General features: G+C 44.8%; 1 protein-coding gene across 1 annotated transcript in view; it reads left to right on the top strand.

The window, feature by feature from the left end:
- Positions 1 to 1,522: 1,522 nt before the first annotated feature.
- Positions 1,523 to 21,165, top strand: part of LOC140460112 (uncharacterized) — a gene marked incomplete at its 5' end in the record, with an annotated part of 70,908 nt that continues 51,265 nt past the window's right edge. Inside the window, 2 exons of the mRNA XM_072554510.1 lie at positions 1,523 to 2,308; positions 11,592 to 12,614. Coding sequence (XP_072410611.1) covers positions 1,523 to 2,308; positions 11,592 to 12,614 — 1,809 coding nt within the window. The remainder of the gene's footprint in view (positions 2,309 to 11,591; positions 12,615 to 21,165) is intronic.

Raw genomic sequence — 21,165 nt, 5'->3', positions numbered from 1 at the left:
CCCACAGTGCCCAGGGATGTGCAGGTTAGATGTATTAGTCAAGGGGTAAATGTAGAGCAATAGGAGTAGGAGAATGGGTGTGGTGAGATTGCCATTCGGAGGTTGGTGTGGACTTGTTAGAACAGTGAGGGTTCTGTGAAGAGAAGGGATTTTTGTTAACTGTTCAGGAAGTGGGGGGAGGGGGGAAGCAGTGGGTGGAGTGCGGGGGTGGGGGGGGGACGTTTGTTCACTTGTAGCAACTGGAGTGAACCCAGGTAGGGAGCAGACTCTGCAAACTCAGATATGTCTTAATTACCTGGGTAAGAAGGGTTGGAAGGATAGGGTGTTGCTGTTTTCCCTAGTGTGTCAGAATGTGAGGGGTAACCTGATAGACTTATTTAAAATCATGAGGGGCATGGATTGGATAAATAGACAAGGTCTTTTCCTTGGGATGGGGAGTCCAGAACTTGAGGGTAATAGATTTAAGGTGAGGGCAGGGGGAGGGAGACTGCAAAGAGACCTAAGGGGCAACATTTTCACGCAGAGGATGGTGCATGTATGGAATGAGCTGCCAAAGGAAGTGGTGAAGGCTGGTACAATGACAACATTTAAAAGTCATCAGCCTGAGTGTATGAAAAGGAAGGGTTCAAAGGGATACGGACAATGTGCTGGCAAATGAGACGAGATTAATTTTGGATATCTGGTTGGGCACAGAAGAATTTGACTGAAGTGTCTGTTTCTGTGCTGTACGTCTCAATGACTTTGGCTTTCCACAAATGTTTGTCATGTCTGTATGTTCAGTTTCTCTCTGGTGGCGGTGTCAATGCCTTGATAGCTCATTTTGCTTTCTCACCCCCCCTCCTCCTGGGAATGTTAACCATTTTGTCTGGTGGTTCTTCAAGAACCTGCATTGCAGGTTCACCCTGAATTGACATTTTTTGGCTTTCCAAAATCAGACCTGCTCAGTCTCAGCAATATCCCAGTGTTGTGAAAGATATTAAATTTCAGGTGGAGTTATCCAAAACTCAGATGTCAGTCTTGATGTTTTTGCTTTTCTGCCCCTATAAGATCCTGAATCAACACCTTCAGGAGAATGAGTTAGAGCGGAGGGTGGGAGAGAGTGAGTGTGGGATAGTGCTTTCAATTTTGTGGAATAATAGCACAAACAAATTGCTTGTTCTGAATTTTTATTCTGGACTGACAGTAATGAATTTTGTAATCTCTTTTTAGAGTATTTGAAGATCTGAAGATGGAAATTTCAAAATGAACAGATGAAGGCCTTATGCCCAAAATGTTGACTCTCCTGCTCCTCGGATGCTGCCTGACCTGCTGTGCTTTTCCAGTGTCGCACTTTTCGATACTAACTCTGCAGCGTCTGCAGTCCTCACTTTGACGTCAATGTCTGACAGTCACTCAATCCATCGGGACTGCAACAATTTTTGACTGATTACGTGAGAAGGAGCAAAGCTTTTTGGTTCCTGTTTCAGTCCGTTTTCAGCATCAGTGGGACTGGATGAGAGACCCTACTGTTGGAGTGCACTGAGTGTGGAGCCTGAAACAGTTTTCAGGCCTGGGAAGAGGAATTCACGGAGGGGAGGAGCTCTACACGTGTGGTGTGCGGCTGAAGCTTCGGCCGTGGAGAACCCCAAAGAATCCTGCCCCATGGAGAAACCGTGGAAGTGTGGTGACTGTGGGAAAGACTTCCGTTTCCCATCTGCTCTGGAGATTCATCGTCACAGTCACACCGGGGAGAGGCCATTCCCCTGCACAGTGTGGGAAGGCCTTCAGCAATTCCTCCGACCTGTTGAGGCACCAGCGGGTCCACACCAGGGAGAGGCCCTTCAGCTGCCCCAAGTGTGGGAAGGCCTTCAGGAATTGCTCTGACCTGTTGAGGCACTGGCGGGTCCACACGGGGGAGCGGCCCTTCAGGTGCTCCGCATGTGGGAAGGGCTTTACCCAGGCCTCCACCCTGTTGGCCCACCGACAGGTCCACACTGGGGAGAGGCTGTTCCTCTGCACCGAGTGCGGGAAGGGCTTCAGCAATTCCTTTGCCCTGCTGACCCACCAGCGGGTCCACACGGGGGAGAGGCCATTCCCCTGCACAGAGTGCAGGAAGGCCTTCAACAGTTCCTCCGACAGGCTGAAGCACCAGCGGGTCCACACTAGGGAGAGGCCCTTCAGCTGCCCAGAGTGTGAGAAGGGCTTTACCCAGGCCTCTGACCTGCTGAGGCACCAGCGGGTCCACACAGGGGAGAGGCCGTTCACCTGCTATCAGTGCGGGAAGAGTTTTAACCGCTCCTCCCACCTGCGGGGACACCAGAGAGTTCACATGCCATCGCAGGGTGTTGAAGGCAGCGACGGCTGAGTGCCTTTATCGACTGGACTATCAACCCAGTTCCAGGAGTTGCCAAGGCAGATGGCGGAATTGGAATTCGGTTAAAAATCTGGAGTTCAGAATCTAACAACGAAACAATTGTCAGGGAGGGGAGGGGAGGGGAGGGGGAACCCCCATCTGATTCACTCACCACCTTTTTAGGGAAGGAAATTGCTGTTGTGGGAACAGATTCATTCACTCGTCGCAGTGCATCCTTTACACGGGCTGGCCTACACGTGACTCCAGACCCACAGCAGCCTGGTTGACTATTCTGCACTCCTTTTCCCCCCACCCCAACTCCAGCCGATGAGGGGGGAGAAACCTACTTGGAGACAAGGTATGGGTTTAAATTGGTGCATGAGGCAATACTTCTTCTAGTTTATGGCTATACCAAGGATCCAATTCCAAAAGGACAACTCTGTGCTGACAAATAGTAAAGAACGTGGGGGTGAAGGGGCGCGGGGAGAAATGTGTGTGCTTTGACCTTGAGCTGTTTCTAAAAAATAAGATACTTTTTCTACACCTTTTTGCTGGGGGGATCTGAAGTTATAACAAAGTTGGGTCGCAATAAAGGTTACCTGAACTTACCGCCAGGCTCAGACTCTTACTGAAAGCTTTGAGCTCCAAGAGGTTTTTGTTTTAAAGATGCTCATTTCTTGCAGCCTCCTGCGCGAAGTTTCCAATGTCATGTATCAGGTGGAGCAGTGAATAAGTAGCTAGTATCATTAAAAATTGTAATTTTTTTAGGAATGCAGGTACTGTGTTGTTTTATCAGCATTGTAAAGTTTCCTGCAAATGCAAATTCATCCCATGGACCTGTATGTATGTGTGTGCATGAGAGTAGTGTGAGTGTGTTTTTGCATGTGTGTATGATGGAGTATGAGCCTGAGAGGGTGTGTGCAATGGTGGGTTTGTGAGTGTCTGAGAGAGGGTCTGCGTAAGTGTGAGAGAGTGTAAGGTGTGGCGTCACCCAAGGTTATCCTCATGGGTTCTGAACTTGGCCATCAACCCCTGCTCAGTTTGGAAACAGTTAAGCAGTGACACAACACACATCAGGGAGGACAGAGTGGCACTTGTCTCACAGAAGGTGGGAGGCTCTGGATGCTATCATCCAGGGTAAACACACTCTGGAGGACCTTCGGCTCAGATAGATTCAGCTGGAAGCCAGGCTGCAGACACGGTGTTGGTGGGTGGGGGGAATCTTAACCGGACACTTTATTCTGGGAGACAGTCATTCCCCTCAGGACAGCCTTCTGATTGGCTCAGGGATTGTCTCCATTCTCTGCAGTTGCCAGCTGGAGGCCAGATGACATTGGTGTCTGCCTGGTGCCAGGATTCAGGAACCGATAAGAAGAGGGAGAGAGAATGGATGGTGATGACTCTACCTGAGAAATGGCATATTTTTAAAATTAAGAATAGCTAAAATGATATATTCAGAAACATTATTAAAGCATGTTCAATTTTATAAAAAAGCTGCAGACATCTTTTGAAACTCGCATTGAAATATGTGCAGTTAGGCCACAGCTGAGGACAGGCTGTAATGGGTGAATGGCCTATTCCTAGTCTTGTGAAATTGGCTCAGACTATGTCAAAAAAGAATCATAGAATTTTAGAGCACAGAAACAAAGCCTTCGGTCCCGACCAACCAGATATCCTAAATTAACCTAGTCTCATTTGCCAGCACTTTGCCCATACCCCTGTAAACCTTCCTGTTCATGTCCCCATCCAGATACCATCCAAAAGTTGTAATTGTACCACTTCCTCTGGCAGCTCATTCAATTTATGCACCACCCTCTGCGTGAAACAAGTTGCCCCATAGGTCGCTTTTAAGTTTTCCCCCCTCACCCTAAACTACTTCTACTTCTAGACCTCCCCACCCCAGGGGAAATACCTTGTCTATTTACATTATCTATGCCCCTCATGATTTATAAACCTCTACCCCCTCAGCCTCCAATACTCCAGGGAAAACAGCTCCAGCCTTATCAGCCTCTCCCTGTAGCTCCAAACCTAACAACATCCTTATAAGTCGTTTCTCAACCCTTTCAAGTTTCACAACATTCTTCCCACTGAGTGATCAATAGGCTATGAACAATCTATTTTTGTTGGGGTGGAAGAGAGGACATTTCTTAAGGCCAATTAACTTTCACACTTTTTTTCTTTCTAATCCGAGGTCACTCAAATCTTTCCCCACTTACCCTAAACCTTCTCGTTTAGGACCCCCAACCCTGGGGAAAAGATATACAAAAGTTGAGCAGCCAAACAAATGCAAAAGGGCTAAGAGGTCGAGCCATAGATGGGGAAAAGAAAGTGGCTCCAGCCTTTTTTTCTCCTCTTGGCATGTGGACACTTCAAATCTGTCAGTCATACCACCTTCCAGGATCTCCAGCGTCTCTGTGGCAGCGAGCACTGCGCATGCTCCTGGGAGTCAGCAAAAAAACGACACCAGCTGCTCGGTGTCCGCGCACACGGCTCGCGCCCTTCTTTTGATGGACCAATGGGAAGCACTGGAGGACCGGAAGGAGACTGATCCTCCTGCCAATCAGAGCGCCCCTATTGTCTGAATGCGGAAGTTGGAACATGAGCTTCGGAAGTTGCTGTTGTTGCTCCTCTCTCTCTCTGAATAAAGATTGAACTTCACCCTAGATTGCAACCTCCTTCCTCTGTCCAACATCTGTGAGTACGGCACTCTCTTTCTCACCCTATTTTCAATTTCGTTTCTAAATTCTGAGCTTCAGTTGTTGACTTGCAGCTAATGAAAGGAAATGGGGGTTGGGGGAACAGACTCTGCAAACGTTGGTTCAGATCTGTGGCTCCATTGGCAAACGCATTACCACAATGTGATGATTTTACCTTTGCCGTGGAAGAAAATGCAGAAAAAAAGCGCATTGTTTAAATGGTGATATATTGGGATGTGGACAAAGTGAGGGCTGCACATGCTGGAGATTAGAATCGAAAAGTGTGGTGCTGGAAAAGCACAGCAGGTCAGGCAGCATCCGAGGACCAGGATTGTTGGTGATTTGGACACGAGCCCTTCGTCAGGAACGATGTGTGGATGTACAAAGGGGCCTCAACATCCTTCCACACCAGTCACTGCCAGTTGTCAGACCGGTGTAGCAAGCAATCAGCAAGGCAAGTGGTATATTAGCAAGAGTTCAGAAGTTGGGATGGCTTTCTGCGATCAGGCAGCCATTGAATATATTCAAGCCTGAGTTCATCTGATTTCTGAACAACAAAAAAGTGGATGGTGATGGGGGAAGGCAAAAATAATGTTTTTAAGACCAGTACAGAACAGTTACAGAGTCATACAGCTCAGAAACAGACACTTCAGTCCAACTAGTCCATGCTGAATATATTCACAAACTAAACTAGTCCCATGTAGTTTAGCCCATATCCCTCTGAACCTTTCCTACTCATGTACTTATCCAAATGTCTTTTAAATGTTATTACTGTACCTATATCCACCACTTCCTTAGGACATTGATTCCACACACAAACCACTCTCTTTCAAAAAAAGGTGTTCCTCATGTCTTTTTAAAATCTTTCTCCTCTCTCCTTAAAAATTTGCTCCCTAATCTTGAAACCCCCATCTGAAGGAAACAGCACCAGTCACTCACCTCATTAACACCCCTCTTGGTTTTATAAACTTCTCAACTTCCTGTGCTCCTGTGAAAAAAGTCCCAGCCTATCCACTTAGATGTAGGTATATTCATATCCAGTTATGATCTGTTCAGTGCTGGTGCATGCTCAAAAGACCAAATGGCCTCCTACTGCTCCCAATTCTCTCACACTGTGTCCAAGACAGCAAGAGACCATAAAACATAGGAGCAGAAATTAGACCATTCAGCCCATCAGGTCTGCTCATAGCACACAACCGTAATTGATAAGTTTCTCAACCTCATTCTCCCACTTCCTTCCCGTAACCCTTGATACTCAAGAACCTATCTATCTCGGTCTTAAATACCCTCAGTGACCTAGCCTCCACAGCCTCATGTTGCAATAAATTCCACGGATTCACCACTCTCTGGCTGAAAAGTTTCTCCTTATCTCCCTTCTAAAAAGTCTTCCCTTTTCTAGTCTCTTTCAGGTCCTGGTCTCGCCTACCAATGGAAACAGCTTCCCAATGCCCACTTTGTTTAGGCCTTTCAATGTTCTGTATGTTTCAATAATATCTCCCCTGAATGAAAGTGTGGGCCTGTGTTATGGACTAAGCCAGACCACTCAAAACATTCTTGAGCAGGCAGCCCCAGACCATAACTTTGCAATTTGATTTGGTAAGTGTACAGTGAAAATTACCTGGAGTAAGTTAGCTTGGTTGACTACTAGATTTTAAAACAGACAAAACTTTATTCACAAAATTACACAATGAAACACAAAGATCAGAATAAAGAACCCCTACAGAACTCAACCTTGCCGACTATATTTGGTTATGCTGTTCTGAATATGCACAATAGTCCCAATAAGCCAACTCCCTTTGAAAACCAGTATAAATGGAACACATGCTTATAGGTTGAAGTTGAGAGGCGGAAAAGAGAGAGAGTTTCCACATAGCTCCCTGTTGAACTTCCAACCAGTTCAATACTGAACTAAAACTGCTCAGCTCACTCCTCTTTCTTTATACAGGTCACTTCTAAAACTTGACCAATTTGGCCTGAAGTCACACCTGTTTACATCTAAACAAAAGGCCTTTCAAAATCCGTTTCATCTCTGTTCAAACCAGACTGATCAGAACCTGGCCGGTTTATTACCTCTCTGAAAAAAAGTCATGGACAGAGTCTCCTTGAGCCAGAGAAAGGTTTTTAGTCAAAAAAGGAATTAGCTTTGTGACACCTGCTAATCAGCATGAACCAGACCCTTCAGGGTGAGGTACAGCAGGGATTAGGTTCAGTAAAGTGAGAACGGAGGGAGAGTATGTGGGATGGAGATTTTCAGCTTCTAGGGAATAAGAGAGGAAAAAGAGTTTGCTGTAAATTAGAATTGATCGGATGGTCTAATGGACCAAGGAGTGGCAGATGGAGTTTAATTTAGAGAAATGTGAGGTGTTGCATTTTGGTCAAGCAATCCAGGCAGGACTGGCACAGTTAAGGGGAGTGTCACAGAACAGAGAGATCTTGGAGTGCAGGTTCATGAGTCCTTGAAAGTGAGTCTTCGGAGGTCATGGAGTGGCTGTACAGGACATTCGTTAGGCCACTTTTAGAATACTGTGTTCATTTCTGGTCTCCCTGCTACAGGAAAGATATTGTTAAACTTTGAAAGGTTCAGAAAGGATTTTCAAGGCTGTTGCCAGAGTTGGAGTGTTTAAGACACAGGAAGAGGCTAAATACGCCACTGAAAATTTTCTGTGGAGCATTGGAGGTTGAGGGGTGACCTTATAGATGTTTATAAGGGGCAGGATAGGGTGAGTACCCAGGTTAGGGAGTCCAAAACTGGACGGCATATGTTTGTGGTGAGAGGGAATGATTTAAAAGGGACCTGAGGAGCAACATTTTCACAGAGGGTGATGGAGTCTGATACAATTACTACAAAATTTAAAAGGCATCTGGATGGGAATATGAAGTGGAAAGGTTTAAGGGGATATAGGCCAAATGCTGGCAAATGATTTTGGTTAATTTAGGATTCCTTGTTGGCACAGATGAGTTGGATTGAAGGGTCTGTTTCTGTGCTGTATGACTCTCATCATCTTCGGTGAAAGCAGAAGTGTGGTTCTGAAGACTGGACTTTCAGAGCAGTTTTCAAAGATGTTTTGCTTTGTCTGGGAACAGAAGAAGTTGCAAATTAAATCTTTTATTTGTGAGACAGCAACTGAATGAGTGAATACATCTTGGAAAGTGGGAATTCATTGAACTGTGGGGATGAAGCCCTACCCTATCCAGTCATTTCTGCTGGTAGATGAGACTCGGACTCAAGATTAGGGGGAGTAGATTTAGGACAGATGAGGAGGAATTGCTTTTCCTGGAGAGTAGTGAATCTATGGAATTTTCTGCGAAGGAATCAGGAGAGGCAGCTTCATTAAGTATATTCAAGACACAGTTGGATGAGTTTTTGCAATGGTAGAGGAATTAAGGGTAGTTGGGACAATGGAGGTAGGAGTAGCTGAGACGATGGATAGGTCAGCCATGAGCTTAATGAATGGCAGAGCAGGCTCGATGAGCCAATAGCCTACTCCTGCTTCTATTACTATGGAACTATAATCCTGCATTTCCCATGGCTAACCCACCAAACCTGCACATCCCTGGACACTGGGCAATTTAGCATGGCCAATCCAAATCAAGGCCAGTGAGCAATGTTGTGATCTGGAGAATTAACATCAGAGAATGATAGAAAGGGACAAGGAGAGTAAATATACCAGCAATCAAAACTGGATTCTAAAGATCACAAAAATTGAAACAAAAAACGGTGTGTCCGAATGTGTGCTGCATTGTAACAAAAGAGAATTAATTGACTGCACACATTGAAGAGAATAATTATGATCTGTGACTCCTAACGGAGACATGGCTTCAGAATGACAAGGATTGAATCCTGAAAATTGAGGGGGTAGTCAAATGGAAAGCAAGATAATGGGAGAGGTGCTAATGAAAGCACTGATCACAGGGTAATCTGGTGTCAGCTCGGATTTCAGGTCCTGGTTTCTCTGTCCTCTGTTGATTTTCCTGTTCCAACAGAGTAAAATGTGGGTCTGCTCTCAGCTCTGCTGGATTTCTGCTGAAGCTTTGACCCCACCCCTTTTATTCCTTCTGGAACAATAAAACATTCAGTGAATTGAGACCCAACCCACAATCTCCCAGTCTCTCAAACCAATCAGACACAAGAGTGTAGTCATAGCATGGAATCAAACAAGAAAAATGAAACAGTTAAATATATCAGTGCTCGTGCTTAATTAGATTAGATTCCTATAGTATGGAAACAGGCCCTTTCACCCAATAAGTCCACACTGACCCTCTGAAGAGTAACCCACCCAGACCCATTCCCCTACATTTACCCCTATCTAATGCACCTAACATTATGGGCAATTTCGCATGACCAATTCACCTGACCTGCGCAACGTTGGACTGTGGGAGGAAACGGGAGCACTCGGTGGAAACCCACTCAGACCTGGGGAGTATGTGCAAACTCCACACAGAATCAAACCCAGGTCCCTCGTGCTGTGAGGTAGCAGTGCTAACCACTGAGCCACCATGCTGCCCCCAAATGTTTGTTCATTATTTCTGGTTTACTTCCTAGAGCTTTCCCAGGATTCTTATAGCGCCCTACTTGAGGAATACTCTCTCCCTTACATCTAACTATTCTCACCCAGCTATGATTTATAACAATATTTAAACCAATGTAAATAAAGCATCTGTTATCAAATAGACATAGAGATATACAGCACGGAAAGAGACCTTTTCTCTCCCTCATGCATGCATGCACACACGTGACTGACAGGAAGTTCTAGGATTTACATATTATTGTTACCTGCAACCCATTCTAAACGATGAAAGACTTAATCCAGGTCTGTTCAATATATCATTTCAGTGGCAGGACACTGTAATGTTTTTCCATGAATTCTGTGCCTTATGATCTTATTCTCCACAATCACCCGATGAAGGAGCAGCACTGTTAACACCAGTCCTTCCAAATAAACCTGTTGGGTGTTTGATTTTTAACTTTGTCCAGGTTAGGTTGGATTGGCCAAGCTAAATTACCCGTAGTGCTCAGGGATAGGTGCATTCGTCAGGGCAATAGGGGAATGGGTGTAGGTGGGTTACCCTTCGGGGGGTCGGTATGGACTGCTTGGGCCGAGTGGCCTGCTTCCACACTCTGGGAATTCTCTGAAAGGAAGGGATTACTCTATTGCAAACTGCAGGGCGGCGCAGGCGCAGTGCGCGGAGCTGTTGTCGGTCTTTCCCCGCCCCCTCACCATCTATGACGTCATAACGCGGAAGTGGCCCTGTCCGTTTCAGAGTGAAACTCCCTCCCTCTGGGCAACTCTTCATCCTGGGAGGGAGTGGGGGGAAAATCTGTTCACTTGAAGCAACCGGAGTGATTCCAGGGAGGGGGGCAGACTCTGCAAACTCAGGTATGTGTCTTAATTACCCGGGTGAGGAGGGACGGAGGGATGGGATGGGACTGTTTTCCTTCCCGCGCCAGAGACTTAGGGGTGACCTTCTCGACTTCTAGAAAAGCATGAGGGGCATGAATAGGGTAAATATACAAGGTCTTTTCCTTGGGATGGGGGAGTCCAGAACCGGAAGGTAATAGGTTTAAGGTAGGGGGAAGATTTAAAAGGGACCTAAGGGGCAACTTTTTCATGCAGAATGTGATGTCTGTAAGGAATGAGCTGCCAGAGGAAATGGTGGATGCTGGCATCTGGATGGGTGTTTGAATAGGAAGGGTTCAGAGGGATATGGGCCAAGTACTGACAAATGGGACTAGATTGATTTTGGGTATCTGGTTGGCACGGAAGAGATTGACCGAAGGGTCTGTTTCTGTGCTGTGTATCTCTATGACTCTGGCTTTCTACGAACATATATACAGTTTCTGTCTGGTGTTGGTGTTAATGCTTTGATGTCTCCTTTCCCCCCACTTCCCAGGGATGTTAATGTGAGAACAGAGGGGGGAGAGTGAGATGGTGCTTTCAATTTTGTGGAATAACTAAAGAAAAGAACGTTCCCCCAAAAGTAGAAATGCTTGTTCTGAATTTCTACCCTGGACTGACACTGATGACTTTTGTAATCTCCTTTTACAGAGTATTTGGCGATCTGAGGACGGAAGTTTCAAAATTAACAGATGAAGGGCTTATGCCTGAAATGTCGACTTTCCTGCTCCTCGGATGCTGCCTGACCAGATGTGCTTTTCCAGCACTGCGCTTTTCGGCACTGACTGTCCAGTAACTACAGTCCTCACTTTGTTGTCAATGTCTGACAGTCATTCAATCCATCGAGACTGCAACAATTTTTGACTGTGATTCTGTGAGAAGGAGCAAAGCTTTTTGGTTCCTGTTTGAGTATGTTTTCAGCATCAGTGGGACTGGATAAAAGTCCCTACTGTTGCAGCGCACTGATTGTGGAGCCAGAAACAGTTGTTCAGCCTGAAAAGAGGAATTCACGGTCAGGAGGGGCTCTAAAAGCATTTGTGTACAGCTGAAGCTTCGGCCATGGAAAAACCTGAGGAATCCCACCCCGTGGAGGAATCGTGGAAGTGTGGCGACTGCGGGAAAGGCTTCCGTGCTCCATCTGCCCTGGAGATTCATCGGCGCAGTCACACCGGAGAGAGGCCATTCATTTGCCCCAGGTGTGGGAAGGCCTTCAGCAATTCCTCCGCCCTACTGAGGCACCGATGGGTCCACACGGGGGAGAGGCCCTTCAGCTGCCCCGATTGCGGGAAGGACTTCAGCTATTCTTCTGACCTGAAGACCCACAGGCGGGTCCACACGGGGGTGAGGCCGTTCTCCTGCACTGTGTGTGGGAAGGCCTTCAGCACCTCCTCCACCCTACTGACCCACTGGCGGGTCCACACTGGGGAGAGACCATTCACTTGTTCCGAGTGCAGGAAGGGATTCTCTCAGGTGGGCAAGTTGCGGACACACCAGCGGGTCCACACTGGGGAGAAGCCTTTCAGCTGCCCCGAGTGTGGGAAGGCCTTCAACGATTCCTCTGCCCTTCAGACCCACAAGTGGGTCCACACACAGGAGATGCCTTTCCCCTGCACAGATTGCGGCAAGATCTTCAGCAATTCCTCCACCCTGCTGAAGCACCAGCGGGTCCACACAGGGGAGAGGCCCTTCAGCTGCCCCGAGTGTGGGAAGGGCTTTACCCAGGCGTCGGTCCTGCTGATCCACCAGCGGATCCACACTGGGGAGAAGCCTTTCTGCTGCCCTGAGTGTGGGAAGGGATTCACTCAGATGGGCAACTTGCGCACGCACCAGCGGGTCCACACCGGGGAGAAGCCCTTCATCTGTCCCAAGTGCGGGAATGCCTTCAGCGATTCCTCCACCCTACTGAAGCACCAGCGGGTCCACACTGGGAAGAGGCCATTCCCCTGCCCCGAGTGTGGGAAGGCCTTTAGCAATTCCTCTGACCTGCTGAAGCACCAGCGTGTCCACACGAGGGAAAGGCCCTTCAGCTGTCCCATATGTGGGAAGGCCTTCAGCGATTCCTCCGCCCTGGTGAAACATCGGCGGGTCCACACGGGGGAGAGGCCCTTCAGCTGTCCCGAATGTGGGAAGGGCTTTACCCGGGCAGCCACCCTGCGGAGGCACCAAGGAGTTCACGTGCCATCGCAGGGGGATTGAAGGAGCGACTGTCGAGTGCCATTATGGACTGGGCTATCAACCCAGTTCTGGAACTCCCAGGTTTGAATCCCACCGCAGCAGATAGCGGATTTGGAATTCGGTCAGAAATCTGGAGGTCAGAATCTAACAATGAAACCATCGGGCGGGGTCGGGGGGAAGCCCCATTCTGATTCAGTCACATCCTTTTTAGGGAAGGAAACTGCTGTTGTGGGAAAGGATTCACTCAGTCATCCCAGCTGCATCCTTTACCTGGTCTGGCCTACACGTGACTGAGACCTACAGCAGTGTAGTTGACTCCACCTGTTTCCCCCCACTTCTTTCCCTCCCGGCAGATGGGCAGGGAGTAACTTACTTGGAGACAGGGTATGGGTTGAAATTGCTGAGTGAGGCAATACTTCTTCTGGGTTAAGGCTGTACAAAGGATCCAGTTACAAAGGGACAAGTCAGTGGTGACCAATAGGAAAGAAAGTGGTGTTGGGGGGGTGGTGGCGGAGGGGTGCTTTGACCTTGAACAGTTAAAAATCAGCTACGTTTTCAACACCTTTTTGCTGAGGTGATCTGGAGCTGTAACAAAGTTGGGTCGCAATAAAGGTAACCTGAACTTACTGCTGGGCTCAGACTTTGAAAGCTTTGAGCTCCAACAGGTTTTTGTTTTAAAGCTGCTCATTTCTTTCAGCCTCCTGTACTAAGTTTCCAATGCCATGTATCAGATGGAGCAGTGAATGAGTAGCTGGTATCATTAGAAATTGTAAAGTTTTCAGGAGTGTAGAGTGCGTTGTTTCATTGGCATTGTAAAGTTTACTGGCAGCACCGGGAGATGTGGTCTGTGTTCACGAGATATGATGTGGAGATGCCAGCATTGGACTGGGGTGGATAAAGTTAAAAATCACACAACACCAGGTTATAGTCCAACTGGTTTCTTTGGAAGCACTAACTTTCAGACCGCTGCTCCTTCATCAGGTAGCTGTGGAGCAGGATCATAAGACACATATTTTATAGCAAAAATCACAGTGTCATGCAACTAATAGGATATATTGAACAAACCTAGAGTGCTGTTAAGCCATTCATCTTTTAGAATGGGTTGCAGGTTTTAGTTCGTTAATACGTAAATCCCAGAACTACTTTTAAGTCATGGTCTTGAGATGACTTAAGGTTTTTTTTTAAAAAAGTGATATCTTAGCTCAGACAATGCATTACAGGTGTGAACTTCGAGTCTATCAGTATCCCAATCTTGAATCAGACTGGTTCTATTTCCAAAGTAGGAATTTATAAAATATTACATGGATTGACTGGCTGCAGATTGTGTTTTTTTGAGCAAAATTGAATGTATCTGCAAATATAATTCTGCCAATACAAATTCACCCCATAGAGTTGTGCGTGCATGAGAGAGTGTGATTGTGTGCATGTCAGTTTGTGCATGCGAGTGTGTGTAAGACTGTGTGAACATTTGGTAAAGTGTGAGTGTGATGGAGTATAAGCCAGTGAGTGTGTTCGGGCAGGGGGATGGGGGGGTGTGTACATGTATATGTCTGAGAGAGAGAGAGCGTGTGTATGAGAGAGGTATGAATAAAAGCGAGTGGTTGCGTTTTGCTAAGACAAGGGCAGGACTTGTACAGTTAATGGTAGGGCCCTGGGTCATGTTGTAAAACAGAGACATGGGGGGAGTTAAGGTACATAGTTCTTTGAAAGTTGCATCACTGCTAGACAGGATGGTTAAGAAGGCACTGAGCAGCATTGCCTCCATTGTTCACACCATTGAGTTGGGACATCTTGTTGAGGTTGTACAGAATGTTGGTAAGACCACTTTCCCGGTACTGAGTACAGCTCTGGGTGACCCTGTAAGAGGAAGAATACTATTAGAGAGGGTTTGGTAAAGATTTACCAGGACTGGAGGGTTTCAGTTGCAAGGAGAGGCTGGGACTTTTTTCACTAGAACACAGGAGGTTGAGGGGTGCGCTCATTGAGACTTATAAAATCATGGAGTGGAGATAAGGTGAATAGAAAGGGTCTTCTTAGTGTAGGGGAGCTCAAACTTGGGAGACTTTTTTTTTAAGGTGTAAAGAGAGATGTAAAAGGAACCTGAGGAGCAACGTTTTGACAGGGTGGTTTACATGAGGAATGAACTTGCTGAGGAAGTGGTAGATGCAGGGACAGTTACAACGTTTAAATGACATTTGGATGGGTACATGAAACGAAAGGTTTAGAGGGATATGGGCCAAGTACAGGCAAGTGGGACGAGTTCAGTTTGTGAATCAGTGGATGATTTGGACCAAAGGGTCTGTTTCTGTGCTGTATATCTCTCTGAACCAGAAGTGATCTTATTGAAATCAGTAGAATTCTGAAAGGGGCTTGACAGGATAGATGCAGATAAAATGTACCTTTGTTGGGGAGGGTCACAGAATCCTGACAATGTGAAAGCAGGCTATTCGGCCCATCTATTCCACATTGGCCCTCCATATTGCTACCCATCCATACACACCCCCTTACTCCATATTTTCCATGGCTAATCCACCCTAACCTGCACATCTCTGGGCACTGTGGGTAATTTAGCACTGCCAATCCACCCTAATCTATAATTTACCTTCTCAAGAATGTAATTTAAGTACAAAGCTTTTCTAAGAAAAATGTCAGTCTGACTGGACATTGGGACACAAATAGAATTCACACCTCTGTTCAAAAAGCTCTGCATTTCAATGGCATTTTTGAGAAGGTAATTAAAACCAAATTCTGGGATTAACAAACCAAAGAGAAGCAACCCATTCTAAAAAATGAAAAATTTAATCTAAAATTGTTTAATGTATCACATTTCCATAATACTTGACTCCTTTGACTATAAATTCCGTGATCATGATCTCATTCTCCACAACCATCTGATGAAGGAGCGGTGCTCCAAAAGCTAGTGCTTCCAAATAAACGTGTTGGATTATAACCTGGTGTTGTGTGATTTTTAACTTTTGTCCATGGAAACTCATGAGTTGTGGGACTTGTAACAGTTGTCATTTTGTGATGTGTTCCAAGTGAAATTTATCCTCTGCTCAGGCACAGGTGAACAGTGTGTTCTTTGACTTTGTGGATGACCAGGCTAGCAGTTATTAAATGCTTCTGTTAACCAGCAGAAGCAAACTGTAGATCAGCAATCGTTACTCAATAGTCCTGGTAATCCTGTTGGGTCAACAGAGAGAGAGAGAGAGAGAGGGCGAGGATGTCACATCTAAAGTACATACAGAAAAGTTGTTTTGCTTGTTCAGTCAGTTGAGTTGGTTCTGCACTCAGATGAGAGTAGATACTGCTTTTAATGGATCATAATTAAACACTATGATGGAACACCTTAATTTCAAGGAATGCTGAAAGGGCAAATTGAACTGTAACCTTGAAGAGAGGTGTTCTTCCATTTCTAACCTTGGATAACCCAACTGAGATATTTTTACTGATCGCTCCAGAATCATTTTACTGCTGGATCTTTTCAGGGCAAATAATTTATGGGAGAAAATTTCTATATTGGGAAGGCAGGGAAATTTAAAGAAAAGGCTGTTAAAAGCATTTTAACTGGCCCTACGAGCTCTCATGGGACAGTGCATTTGCCATAAACATTTCAGAGAAATTCTGTCTAACTGTTGGACTGAAAACAGTTTCCCCATTGAATGTTAAACAGCTATTGAGAACATTGCACATTATAAAGTGCGTTCTTGAGGAACGGAGGAGGATTGAATTTGCCAATGTGAAGCACATTTTACAGAGAGAGGAAATTTCTCAGGATTGAGAGGTTGATAGAAGTCAACAATTGTCAAATTATTTCATGAAAAGTACAGCTGGTATGGGGAGATGACTAGGGATCACAGAAGAGGAGTATCTGTAATGAGCACATAGAAACAAACCCTTCAGTCCAGGCCAACCAGATATCCTAAAGTAATCTAGTGATCTATTTGCCAGCATTTGGCCCGTATCCCTCTGATTCCTTCCTTATTCATATCCCCATCCAGATGCATTTTTTTCTTCTTCGGAGAATACTTGGGTGAGAGCCAAGATATTGCTATTGCTCATCCTTTCCACACTGTGCCCAACCTTCCCTTTGTGCTAATTGTAGCTGGAGAAGCCTGAAATCTGAAAAGGATTTCCTGAAAAAAAACACTGATTCGAGGTTGGGCTCAGTGATGGATTTTCTAAAGCTTTGCTGTTGTAGTTTTCAATTTGACAAAAAAAATTTCAGTCATTAATGTCCAAGACAGAGTAGATATTCATTTAAGATATAATTGAGATATATATGTTCTTTACAATGTTTTTCCTTCATTACCAGTGATTGTCTGTCATTTGGTACATTGAGCATCATCTTTTTGTGATTCAACAGATATGATTTGAATTGAATTCTGTAAGATGGTTTTGTATTTTATTTAACTTTGTGTTAAAGGTTTCCTTTTCATGACTTTATTAAAATATCTTAATGTATTATAATGAAGCAGCTAATTTATTCTGAAATTATTTCAATTAGTTGGTCAATTGCCGAATAATAGCTGCATAACTGTTGTAAATATTGACACCCAGGAAAGCTATTTTGTTTAATATATCTTATCAAAACAATAAAATTGTTTTTCATAGGAAATAAAATTTGCAGTCTTTTATTAAATGGTTAAAAGTAACTTTGCACTTAATTGCTCCGTTTGGGATTAAACATTGTGACTTTGATAAAAATACTCTTTCAGAGATTACGGTGAGTGTATTAACAAACAAATGTTGCCATTTGCTCTTGAATTACCTCAAGCTCAATTTGAAATTCTTGAATGAGTTGAATAAGGGGTACACAGTGAATATTTATTGCACTTTGGCAGTGCAGAGAATTTCAGCAATGTATTTGGTTAAACAAGATATGTATCTCTCCTGATAACTTTGTAATTCTTTGATATTTTATTTGTCAGTGCTCGTGCCCAAACATCCTAAAAAAAAATGTTTTGGCATTTGGTGAAGTTGTGAATTTTCAATCTGTTTCACAATTAAATGACACAACCAATCTAAAGATTAAATACATATCACCATCTCTTTGCCGTTGTTATAATAGAAAGTCAACATGTAGAATTGCCAATGAAACATAAACCGTGGCTGCTCTTAATGTGGAAAGACTGAATATCAATTGAAATGATCAGAATTAGTAGACATGATGGCATTGTGCACAAACTGTGAGTAGCGTGAGTTCAGAATTTTTCTGATCACTTAATTCTGACACATGCAGTGATGGCAGCATCATAATCTGTTTTATTTGTTCATGGAATGAGAGGATCACTGGTAAAACCAGTATTTTTCATCATCCCTTAATTTCCCTTGAATATTGGGTGAGGATAAGATGAGGTTGAATTGCAAGGCCTACTGGCTTACACTGTCCCCTGACAAAACAGAGACTTTGGGAGGAGAACAAAAATTGGAAGTTTAAAATATTGATGCTCCCATTTATCTCTCTCAAAAGGCAGTTGTTTGGTCCATCAAATTTGTAATGGCTCTTTTTATAGAGTCATAGAGATATACAGCACAGTATTCTTCCAATAACAGAGTGACCAGACCTGTACTCTGTACTCTAGAAGTGGCCTCACCAACATCCTGTACAACCGCAACATGATGTCCCAACTCCTATACGCAGTGGTGTGAACAATAAAGGCAATGGTGCTAAATACCTTCTTAACCACCCTGTCCACCAATGATGCAACTTTCAAGGAACTATGTATCTGAATGCCCCTCCACACCAACATATCTCTGTTTCACAACATGATCCAGGGCCCGACCATTAACTGTACAAGTCCTGCCTTTCCTTGTTTTAGGAAAATGCAAGCCCTCCCCTTTATTCATACCTCTCACAGCTAACCGATGAAGCAGCAGTGTTCCGAAAGCAAGTGCTTCCAAATAAACCTGTTGGATTATAACCTGGTGTTGTGTGAATTTTAACTTTGTACACCCCAGTCCAACACCAGTTCCTCCATATCGTTTCTAGTGAATACAGCCCACCCCTCCTGGTGCTGCCAGTAAGCTTTACAACGCTGATGTAACAACACAGTACCTGCACTCCTGAAACGTTTACAATTTCTAACGATACTAGCTCCTCATTCACTGCTCCATCTGACACACGACATTGGAAACTTAGTGCAGGAGGCTGAAAGAAATGAGCAGCTTTTAAACAAAAACCTCCTGGAGCTCAAAGCTTTTAATGAGAGCTTGAGCCCGGCGGTAAGTTCAGGTAACCTTTATTGTGACACAACTTTGTTACAGCTTCCGATTCCCCAGTAAAAAGGCATGGAAAACGTAGCTACTTTTTAAACAATTCTGGGTCAAAGTGCGCAAACACCACCCCACCTTACTTCCTTTACTACTGGTAACCACCAAGTTGTCCCTTTGTAATTGGAACCTTGGTAAAACCTTAATCCAGAGGAAGTAGTGCCTCACTCAGCAATTTCAACCCAGACCCTGTCTCAATGTAAGATTCTCCCAGCCCATCTGCTGGGGGAGGGTGGTTGGAGATTTGGGACAGTGTAGAGTCAACAAGACTGCTGTGGGTCTGGAGTCACCGGTCAGTGAGACCAGGTAAAGGATACAGCTAGGGTGACTGAGTGAATCCTTTCCTCAAAAGGATGTGAGTGAATGAGATGGGATTTCCCCCCCCACCATGAAAATGGTTTCATTTATAGATTCTGAACTCAAGATTTGCGACAGAATTCCAATTCCACCAACTGCCACAGCAGAATTCATACCTGGGAGTCCCCGGAACTGGGTTGATAGTCCAGTCAATAATGGCACTCCTTCCCGAGTGCGGGAAGGGCTTTACTTGGGCCTCCACCCTGCTCACCCATCAGCGGGTCCTCACTGGGGTGAGGCCCTTCAGCCACTCAGAGTGTGGGAAGGGTTTCACCCACTCCTGCCACCTGTGGAGGCACCAGCGAGTTCACGTGCCATTGCAGGGGGTGTCAAAAATAGTTATGGGGGAAGGCAAGAAATTTTTTAAAAAAATAGTTTTATTCGAAACTGTTTCAAATCTCTCACAAAACCTCTATATACAAAAGAGAACAATACCAAAATACAGAAAAATAGCAGTACGACAATATCATATTGTGATACTATTAATAATAAGCTACCTATTATTTTACTAGAACAAACTTAGCTTAAACTAAACTACAATCAAATTGAATAAAAATAAAATGAAAAATAATTTAAGTTAATTTGAATTCTATCACATTACTTTATTTTGCTCACCACATCTCTATTCAAGCTCCCATCCATTGGAGCACCAGTCATTGTACCTGTATTCTTTTCACACAGCCTTGCACTCCCAGGGCCCCATGAGCGCCCAGACTGATTCCCACAGCTATACCACGGCTCTAATTAATTCTGCTGATCAGTCTGCATCAATATAATTTAGAAAGGGCTGCCACGTCTTGTAAAACTACTGTTTTGTGGTGCACCATATTTGTGAGGTCATCTTGGGGGGGATGCTCCATCACCAGCATATGCCACCACATAAGCCCTGGGGGGTTTTCCAACATCCAATTCATTAAAATGTTCTTCCTTGCACAGTGCGTAAGAATGTTACACAGTCTGTTCCTGTGTTCTCTGACAGAAGGCAAATTTGGCAACCCCAGAAGAAGAAATACCGGATTCATTTTAACTTCAATCCCCCAGGATGACCTTCAGCTCCCTTACTATAGCACTCCAGCATCTCTGGATCTTATAACATGACCAATAGCAGTGTGTGAGTGCCTATACTAATTTTACATTTGGGACACCCTGGTGATGCTCCTCTCTTGAACTTAGCTAGCTTCTCTGGCTCCACATAAGCCCTGTGTAAAATCTTCAATTGCATGCCCTGTGCTTTGTTACATATTGAAATTTTCCTTACATTTTCCCCTATATCTTGCCATACTTCTAATGAAATATCCTATCCTAGCTCCCGATTCCACATCCCCTTCTGTAAATGATACAACGTACTAACTGAAAGAGCGCCTGTACACCAGAGTACTCTTTACTCCACATTTGACCTGTATGCTGAGCCAGGAGTGTGATCTTCCTCTGTATTTCATCCCTTAGCTGAAAGTACTGGAAAAGGTCCCTATTAGACAATGCATAGTTCTGACTTAGCTGGCTAAATGACATCAAACCCTAACCCTCGAATAAATCTTCCCTACAGGAAATTCCCTTATTCTCCCATGACTTAAAGCCGGAGTCCATTGCCCCAGGTTTAAATCCTTGAGCTGCCACCAGTGGGGGTAATCAGCGAGGTCTTCAGCCAATTGCCCTTGTCTTGCCTCATTATCCTCCAGGCTTTCACTGTATTTAAAATGATTGTACTCTTACACTGCTCAGTCTCGGATTTCATCTTATCAATGAATATTAGATTAACGAGGGGACATCTCGACTGCAATGCTTCAACGTCAAGAAAAATCGACCCCGAGTCCCCCCGTGCACAGTCACCCACATATGCTAAGAAAGCGCTTATTTGATATCTCTTCAAGACCAAAAGGTCCACTCCGCCTCACCCTGTGAGAGCTTCAACTTGGTAAACTTAATTAGGGGGCAC

This window comes from Chiloscyllium punctatum, chromosome 36 (assembly GCF_047496795.1).
Source record: "Chiloscyllium punctatum isolate Juve2018m chromosome 36, sChiPun1.3, whole genome shotgun sequence".
Lineage (NCBI taxonomy): Eukaryota > Metazoa > Chordata > Chondrichthyes > Orectolobiformes > Hemiscylliidae > Chiloscyllium > Chiloscyllium punctatum.
The sequence above is the reverse complement of the archived record's forward strand: the minus strand, read 5'-3'. Positions and strand labels throughout refer to the sequence as shown.